General features: G+C 59.8%; 1 protein-coding gene across 1 annotated transcript; it reads right to left on the bottom strand.

The window, feature by feature from the left end:
* Positions 1-337: 337 nt before the first annotated feature.
* PSMF1 (proteasome inhibitor subunit 1) lies at positions 338-8,229 on the bottom strand. Its single transcript, XM_037402855.1, has 7 exons — positions 8,008-8,229; positions 6,948-7,100; positions 6,294-6,376; positions 5,453-5,638; positions 3,866-3,919; positions 1,679-1,837; positions 338-1,548 (listed from the first exon to the last, which is right to left on the bottom strand). Exons 1-7 carry the CDS (start codon positions 8,134-8,136, stop codon positions 1,497-1,499), a joined length of 816 nt encoding a protein of 271 aa, XP_037258752.1. The 5' UTR covers positions 8,137-8,229; the 3' UTR covers positions 338-1,496.
* Positions 8,230-8,726: the final 497 nt, after the last annotated feature.

The following is an 8,726-nucleotide window of genomic DNA, read 5'->3' as shown; positions in this document are numbered from 1 at the left end:
AGAGACAGACAGGGGGATCACTTCCCCCTTTTTATTTATGCCAGCACAGTTGTATGCAGTGTACCGACAGCATTCAATACCCCGGAGAGCCAATTACCGCAAGGAGCGCAGCCAGAGCCAAGGCTGGGCTGTTCTCCACTTAATTTTCTTAACACAGTCACATAGTCTCAGAAAACCGCCACTGCTCAGAGGAAGGTACAAAGCCGGTTCCCAGTGTGAATCCTGTGCCTGGGGGAGGACAGGCGCAGCCTGTGCAGAGCTCCGGGGCTTCCCTTCTCATGATGGGGAAAAGGGGGCTGCGGTTGGGGCAGGGGAGCAGGGGGGGCCACCAAAACAACACTGTTGTCAGGTTTTTATTTCAATCTCATGAACATCCTTCCAAGAAATCAAACCACGAGAATAAAAACATAGCATGAACCCCTGACAGGAGAGATGAGCTGCAGTCCTCAAATTAACTGGGGAAGGGAGGAGATTTCCAGAAAGAGCTAAGGAGCCTGAGCCACACGGATCTCCACTCTCCCCGAGCTGTCTGGCAGAGGACAGCCAGCGCCACACCAGCCTCACGCAACAGGACTGATGACACGGAAACATGTTCTGTAAACCTCTTCTGCAAAGCAAATCCCACAGGTGAGCGAGGCCTCTGTGCGCATCCCCAGCAAGGCCCCAGCTCCGTGCTGGGCTCAGCAGGTCATGCAGGCACCCAGCACCCTCCCTCCGACTCCAGCCTCACAGGCAGCCCTGCGGGGCGTCGTGTGCACCCTGGGAATGAAAACCACCAGGGCTTCAGGGGAGAGATGGGGCAAGGTGGGGCTAGGAATTCAATCTATGTCTTTTCTCATGTACATTAAAGGCTTTGCTGGTGGTGCTCTTTAAAGCCAGCGGGCACAGCCATGCGGAAGCTGATCTGAGGCCGCTGCTGGGGGTCAGCCCATAGAGACTCCATGGGTCGGGCTTTCTAGCCCTTCATGTTGATCAGCCCCTTGCTTGGATAAAGAGCAAGACAGAAACCATCTCTGCATGGGGAGCCCACTCCAGCTGTCACCTTCAGTGAGGCAACTGTAGCTTCCCAGCACAGGAGCAGCAAGATGCCAGCTCCCTCCTCAGCACCGACCACTTGCGTAACCCCAGCAGCAAAAGCGGTGCCACCCCGGAGAACCAGAGGAGGAAACCACCCCACAGCACCCAGGCTGTTCTCAGAGCACCACGCCACACTCCACGCCGCCACCTCGCGCAGGGCAGCACCACTTCAGTTGGGTGCAAACGGTCAGGCACCCTCAGAGGAACATGGAAAGAAATGGACCTGCTGCCTCCTCTTCTGTTCTGCACACAGGGCAACCTTTATAGCTGGTCTGACATGAACATGGTCCCAAATGGGGAGAAGAAAAATGCTGCTGAAAAGATCCAAGTCCACCGAATGGAGAGCAAAGAGGGGAAAGTGCCCCTGCTTCCCAGGAGACTGCTCTGGCCCCAGCCATGAGAAGCCATGCGGTAACTCCTCACATGAACATGTCGTCATAGCCTGGAGGGGGAAGGTGATCAGGATCTGGCCTGGAAAAAAATTCAAAGCAGAGTCAAACCAGGAGCGAGAGCTCAGTCCCACAGCAACAGGAATGAGCCAAGAGCTCCAGGGGCAGCCCAGAGAGCAGGCTGGGGATACCAGGCATGGCCAAGTACCTACCCGGATCTACCAGCCCCTAACGGGCCAAAGGGGTCGAATCTGGCACCTGGTGGAACTGCTCCCGGGGGAAGCCGGCCAGGGATGCCTGACGATGGGTCAATGCCAGGCTGTGGGAAGCCAGACCGGAGAGGATCCACGATCATTCCCCCAGTCCGACCTCTGGGGAGGGAAAGGCAGAGAAGGAGACGAGACTGGCACCAGTGAGAGAGAAGCAAAGCACGTCCCTGTGCCAAACCTCTGCTGCAGGAATTCTGAACATCTGAACGTGGGGCTAAGCAGACACATGGCCTGTGGGAGGAAAGCACCCCTAACCCACTGCAAGACGGGCCAGGACAAGCCAGTGAGGCAAGCCCATGGCAGAAAGACAGAGAGCCCTTCATGTGTGTACATGTGCACGTGTAAGAGTGCTGAGGCACATCTCATCCTTGTCCTGTGGAGGCTGCTGTCTGCAGCAGGAAGAAACCCAAATGCACCACATCCTGCTCCTGCCCAGGCTTACACAGCCCTGCAAACCTGCCCGCATTACGCCGCAACACAAGGTCTGGGGCAGCATGCGAATCATGGCTCATCATCATGCTAAGGTGGGAGTCTTATGGCTGCAGAGTATATGCCCAAGCCACGGCACCAGCAAATACCCAGGTCTTGGGCACCGCAGTGCCAGCATCCCCCAAAGCCTAGCTGGAGACAGGCACAGGGACACAACAGCTCTCACCCACCTGCCTTCCTCTGAGCCAACGCCAAAACAGAGACTCGGAGCAGCAGAGAGGCAGCTTCCCTCTTCCCCCAGTTCCTACAAGGAGCCATTTAGGGCATCAGCAATGGCTGGTAAGTCCCAGGGGGCTGCTGACCGTCCCCTGTGGCATCAGACCCGCTGGCCCTCGCTGCCGGCTCATACTCCTGTCCCCGCTCTCCCGGGTAAGCAGAATGTCCTGCCCTGCGCAGTGTCGCAAGAACTCGTGGACCGGGCCAGGGCTCCTGCCAGCCTTTCCAAAGAACTGCCTGGAAGTCATTTGCTGACCACGGTGGCTCCTCGGAGCTGCCCCATGCTGTGAGTGCCATTCCTCATGGTCGGCTTTGTGCAAACTCGGCTGGAGCCTCTGGACACTGCTCCCGTCATACAAGTCATTAACAACCGTGCTAATGAGTTCCATTACGCCAGGCCGGCTGCCCAAAGTGCCCCAAGACAGCCGGGCCCCATGAGCATATGCCTGGGAGTCTGGGTCTCCAGCCTCAGCGCTGGCAGGTGTCAGTGCACAAATCTGCTTCCATTTACAACCTTTATTTGTCATTTACAGAGAAACTTCTGATGAAGGGCTGGAGGCAGTGAGAGAAACATGGGGACAGCCCCCCAGCTGAACCCCCTCTCCTTGTGCTATCAGGTTTCCTTCCAGCCACACAGGCTCCAGGCCTCTCCTTCCAGCCGGGCAGGAGGTAGCTGGTCCTTTTCTAGCCAAACCCATGGAGAACCAAGTCTTGCAAGAGGGGAAAAAATGCCATCCCCACAGGAAAGTGGTTCTAAAGAGGACTCCCCTGGGCTGCAGGATGCTCTGCAACAACTCTTAAGAGCTGGTTTTTGTCTGACTATGTGCTTTTAACTGGAATGGAAGATGACAGGTTCTCCTTGCCTGACCAAACCGAAGAGTGAGAGATGTATCTGTGAAGATCAGTCCCCCAGCCAGCCTGCTTCTGCCCACCTTCCTCTGGAGTGCCTCAGACAGCCGGGAGGCTCAAAACCAGGACTCGAGAATCTGTGGACTCGGGTTTAAGCCTCCCCTTCTCCAGGCTGCTGGGCTCTAGACACAGCAGCTGGTAACATTTTAAATTAGAGGCTTACATTCACTTAACGATGTATTCAGCTTTGATTTACTGAAGGAATTACTGCATGTTAAATGAATACAAGCTGATTATTAAACAGACACAGATTGCAACCTATCATCTATGCAAGAGACGGGATCTTATTACGATATTAGAACCATATTGAGGTTTAGCAACTGTCAATTGGTCCCTTGTAATTTGCACTGAGCAACTGTCCCATCCTCATCCGCACTCAGAGACACTTCACCGGACGCCTGAGCCAGGAGGATTCCAGCTACTCCAGAGGCCTCCAGCCATGCCCTCCCACCCCAAGGGCAGAGCAGGGGATGCTCCCTGGGCACAAAAAGCATGACCTCTCCCAGCCATACTCACCCAAAAGGGTCCAGGTCTTCCCCACCAACAGCAAAGGGGCTCAAGGGGGAAGGCCTGAAACACAGAACACAGTGAGACGTTCAGTGAAGGGGAGACCGGCTGTGTGGAGCGAGCAGCAGTGAGCACCAGGCAGGGCAGTGCAGCCACCATGACTGCCGCTGCTGTGCTCATGGGTGCTCTCCCATGGCAAGCACTGCAGCACCCAAAGGGCCCTGGGACCTGCAGGACCCTGTGTGAACAGGCGGGCGTTGGGAGCTATCCCGTGCGTAGGACACAGAATTCCCTGCTCCAGGGTGCAGCTGGGTGTGGACACCGGTGCGCATGGCAGGCTTGCGGGAAGCCTGCTGAGATGAAGGGGGCCCTGCTGTTCCTACTGCTCTGGGCCGAGCTGTCTGTGGACACTGGGAGTTTCCATGCCAGGGGCTCCCTGAGCGCTGCCGGGCTAGGCCAGGCTCTCCAGCACGTCACAGCCAGAGACACAATGACAGTCCTGCTTCCAGGAGTGCAAGGACAGTGGGGCGGTGAGCCTGCAGCCAGCTGTCACATCTCCTTGCCAACAATATGTGCCAATAACATGGTTTCAGAGCCTTGCCCAGCTCCAGCCTGTCTGCCCAGGCCTCCCCAAGGAGCATCTCGCACCCTGAGCGCCAGCAGACAGCAGTGGGGTTAAAGAAACAAGAGGTGACACGCAAGGCAGAAGCCACAGCCGGTCCTCAAGAGATGGCACAGCCACTGCAGTGTCTCTGACTTCCAACCAAAGGGGATTACAGCTTGGGGTGTGGGGGGGACCCTGCCTGCCACATACAAGGGATGGCTGGGCACAGAAGGGCCAGGGAGGGATGGTGAAGCAGGTGCCATGTTTCCCTTCTCCCCACCTTTGCCAGCAAAGGGTTTCAAAGGGAAAGCGGGGTAAGGAGAGCAAGAAGAGGTCTCTGTTCTCCCCCACACCTCCTGCGCCTTGCCCCAAGCCCCAGCTGGGTGCACCTTCCTGGGAGGGCAGCTCTACCTCCCACAGCAGGCAGGAAGCTTAGAGGCAGCCCTGGCTCCACGCCAAGTGAAGGCAGAGCTCTGCACCCCCCACACACCCTCTCCCCTCTGCCATGAGCACTGACCCCACGGCTCTTCTAGAGCCCACAGCATGAACTGACACCCAGCACTCTGCTGTCCCTCCTGAAGCCTGCTTGGCCCCACAATGGCATCGTCCTTCCCACTGCCATCCCTGCTCTGCCCAGTCCCCCAGCCAGCACAGAGCAGGGCCTCCCCTCCTTCCACCTCACACCTTCCCCTCAGCCCTGCATGCTGCCCTCAGAGCTTCCTGGGTCTGTAGGTCTCCAGCTACACCCCCAGCAACGCCAAAGGAGGGTAAAACCAACACACAGCTCCAGAACAGGCCACCCCTCAGCGAGCAACCTAAATCAAACCCAAGCATTCAGTCAATGAGGCTGAAACTGGCTGGGGAGGGTTTGGATCCTCATCACTCCCCATCCCACGCGTGCCAGATGGGAGACCAGAGGTGTAACCTGCAGAGCTGTGCCAGGACCATGTCTTGTCTAATGGACCATCAGCAGCCACCCACCCTTTACTCACCAGGACGGTGCTCTTGTCCCTGCTGGGTGGTGGTGAGGGACTCTGAGGGGGTCGTCATCCTGGTGCAACTCCGGATCCTTCTTCTTAGCCTCAGGTTCCTTTTTGGCCTTTTCTGTGGGGGCCCCAAGGGGAGCAATGATGCCTGAAGCAATCCTTGTTCTCAGCTCCTCAGTGTTCTTGTACACCCTGCAGGGAGGAGAGGCAAGGTGGTGGGCTGGGGAGACCACAGCACCTGGGCATGAGGTGCTGGACAGGCTGCGAGAGGGGTGGTGAGGGGACAGACAAGCTCAAAGCATCTCTGGCACAAAATGCATCCCCAGTCGGCAGCAGAGAGGGGACAGAAAAGGGTAACAGCACACAGTGGCACCAAAGCCCTCACCCCATTTAAGATGGCGAAGGGCCACCCAGCCCAGGGGACTCCCTTTTGTGCTGTGGCCACATATTGACCAGTTTGCACTGGAGGAAAGCACAGCACATGGCACTGGTCTTCAGCAAGGCCACAGGGCGTGTGGGACACAGTTGAAGCTGTAGCACCACTGAACAGTGTCCACCCAGCACAGACAGGCAGGCAGTGAGGCAGTGCTCTTCAAATAAATAGTGCCAAGGTGGCCTGGCCTGTTCCCAGGTGGGGTGGCTCTCCCCTGGGCTCTGACCCATGGTCCCACTATCCCCTAAATCTCCCTTGCCTGCCAGCAGTGCAGGAGGCAGCAGGGGAGGGAGCTCTGGCTGGTCTGCCCTTGGGTTTGTACTATGGAGGAAAGTCCTCCAGGTTCCTCCTAACCTGGTCTCTGCCCCCCTCCCCACACTGGTCGGACAGAATATACCAGACAACTGAGATTACCTGTGGAAATCATCCAGGTGCTCTGGATTGACATAGTCCGCCACTGCCAAGGTCACATCTGCTACCTTCTGAGAACTGCAATCCTAGCAAAAGATAAGTAGAGCATGGAATCAGCAGCCTGGCAGAGCTGGGAATGGGGGAAGGAGCAGGTATAAGCAGAGCTGGGGGCTTGGGACACAAGGAACGGGCTCACTTGCTTCCTGCTATGTCCCTGTGCTGTGCCCGAATCTCCAGGAGCAAACTCCAGCGTACAGCGAGGCTCTCCCTGCTCCCTCCCCCAGTCTGGGCTGCAAAGGGTGAAAGACTGAGCAAAACCACCCTGGGCAGGTGCTTGCTTGGGACAGCAGGAGATCTGCGGAAAATTCCTTAGCTGGGAAAGGGACAGAAATGGGACAACTCCTGGGCCAGAGTGTGGCAAGGCAAACTGCATCACTCCCCTGATGCAGCCAGTGTTTGACCAGTTTCAGGCTGGGCCACATCTCCTGCTGCACAGGCAGTCCCTAACACTCCCTGGGTCTGCCCCATCCTGAGGGACAAACACCGCTGCAACGTAGAACAAGTAACAGCAAAAATTTAAGAAATGGGCCCTGCTGTTCTTCGCAGCCACTGCTCCCAAAGGACCCCAAACCCACCAGAACCAGTGTGGGCACTCACCATGATGTTGAGGATCATACTGTCTTCCACCATGATGGCCTTCAGCAGCAGCTCACGGGCATCATCCACGGACTTGTAGCGCAGTGTGTATACCTCCTTGTTGGCTTCCCAGCCGGCAGGCAGCAGCTCTGACTTCCTTTCATCAGGACCTGGCTACAACAGAACAGATGTACTGCTGAGACCCTGCCCATGAGCTCAGCACACGGCAGGGCTGCAGGGACCTGTCTTGGCTGCACAGAGCGATCCAGGAGGGGATCTAGGTCTCTGGGAGTGGATCTAGGTCTCCAGGAGGGAATCTCTCAGCGCCTTCCAGGTTTTGACTGCAGAAGCAGGGCTTTATTTCCTAAAGGCTGGCCCTGCCTGCTTGCCAGCCTCCCACCCTGTCCCTGTGCCAGCACAGGAGGGACACAGCCACCCACTGCTGAGCAGGACCAGGCAACGAAGACCCAGACTGGGGGATGACGCTCTTCCCTGCCTGGCACCTCCTGGCTTCCCAGCACAGGACAGGGCTGCCTGGGGCAGCAGGGAGGCCATCATCCTGTCTGTCCCGGCCCCACAGTGGTGCTGCCGGGGGGCACTGCCCCACACTGTCCTCTCCCCCGGTACTGGGGGGTTTCTCTGCCAAGGCAGTGTCCTGGACCTCCCCCAGCACTGTGCCACCCTCCCACCCCACCAGACCCCTGCCTCAGCCCTGGGTCCAGCACCAGACTGGCCCCCCAGCGCTGGGACACCCCAGCACCCCATTTCTTCCCCAGCACTGCACTGGGCACCCCCGTTTTGGCATGGGGCTCTCCCACAGCACCGAGCTCCCCACAGCACCTGACTGGCGCCCCTCCTGGTACCGGCACCCCCCACCTCCCGCTTCGCCCCCTGCCCCGGGAACCCCCGCAGCCCCCGCCAGCAGCACTGGGGCCCCTCGGACCCCGCACCGACCCGGCTGGCCCCTCCCCCGCCCGGCAGCGGGCGCCGCGCTCGGCCCAGCGGCGCCGGCAAGCGGCGCTAGGAAAGGCCGGGGCTCGGCCGCGGCCTCCGCGGCGCAGGAGCCCGGCCCGGCCCGTACCTGGTCGCCCGCGCCGAGGCAGCGGTAGCCGTGCCGGACCAGCTCCCAGTGCACGCCGCAGATGAGCGCGTCCTGCGGGCGGGAGACTGCGGCCCGCGCCCAGGCGTACAGCAGCTCCAGCCCCGCCATGGCCGCTGCGCACGGAGCAGGCGCGGCCGGCCCGGCCGGTGGGGAGCGGCCCAGCAGGGCCCGGGCACCGGAGCGCGGCCGCGGCGGGCAGCGGAGCGGCGGGGCGGGGCCGGGCCGGGCCGCCCCTCACTAGAGGGCCCCGTCGCCTGCGCAGGGCCCGGGGACTCTGGCCGCGGGGGGGCCCGGGGGCTAACGGGAGTTCTCCCCCCGGGAAGTCCAGTGTGTCCGCAGCGGGAGGGAGGGGCCTCGCCGAGGGGTCTCTGTCCGCTGGCAGCTCTGAGCGGGGCCGGACACCCGCCCCGCTCCAGCCTGTGGGTTAGGGTCTGCCCGACCCTCCTTCCCTGCCCCTGCCCCTTCCCTAGGGCCTGTCCTTGTCCAGCCCCTGCCCCTTGCCCCTGTCCCTTGTCCCTGCCCAGTCCTTGCCCCTGCCCCTTGCCCGTGTCCCTGCCCTTGCCCCTGTCCCTGCCCCTGGCTCTTCCTGGCTGTCAGAAAGGCACTGAAGTCTGCGTGTGCGCTGTAGCGAGCCTTCCCGCTGGGACCAAAGGGACCAAAGCGGCCATCGATGGTTTATTTCATCCCTTCCATGGCTC

This window comes from Falco rusticolus, chromosome 10 (assembly GCF_015220075.1).
Source record: "Falco rusticolus isolate bFalRus1 chromosome 10, bFalRus1.pri, whole genome shotgun sequence".
Lineage (NCBI taxonomy): Eukaryota > Metazoa > Chordata > Aves > Falconiformes > Falconidae > Falco > Falco rusticolus.
Note: the sequence above shows the minus strand (reverse complement) of the source record. Positions and strands in the feature narration are given on the sequence as shown.

What these genes read in the sequence shown, in the direction of transcription:
- PSMF1 (XM_037402855.1), bottom strand. Translation starts at nt 8,136, where the DNA reads ATGGCGGGGCTGGAGCTGCTGTACGCCTGGGCGCGGGCCGCAGTCTCC. An exon ending in GCCTCGGCGCGGGCGACCAG is followed by an intron (nt 7,101 to 8,007) that starts GTACGGGCCGGG and finishes GTTCTGTTGTAG; the next exon opens with CCAGGTCCTGATGAAAGGAA. An exon ending in TTAGGGGCTGGTAGATCCGG is followed by an intron (nt 1,549 to 1,678) that starts GTAGGTACTTGG and finishes ATTTTTTTCCAG; the next exon opens with GCCAGATCCTGATCACCTTC.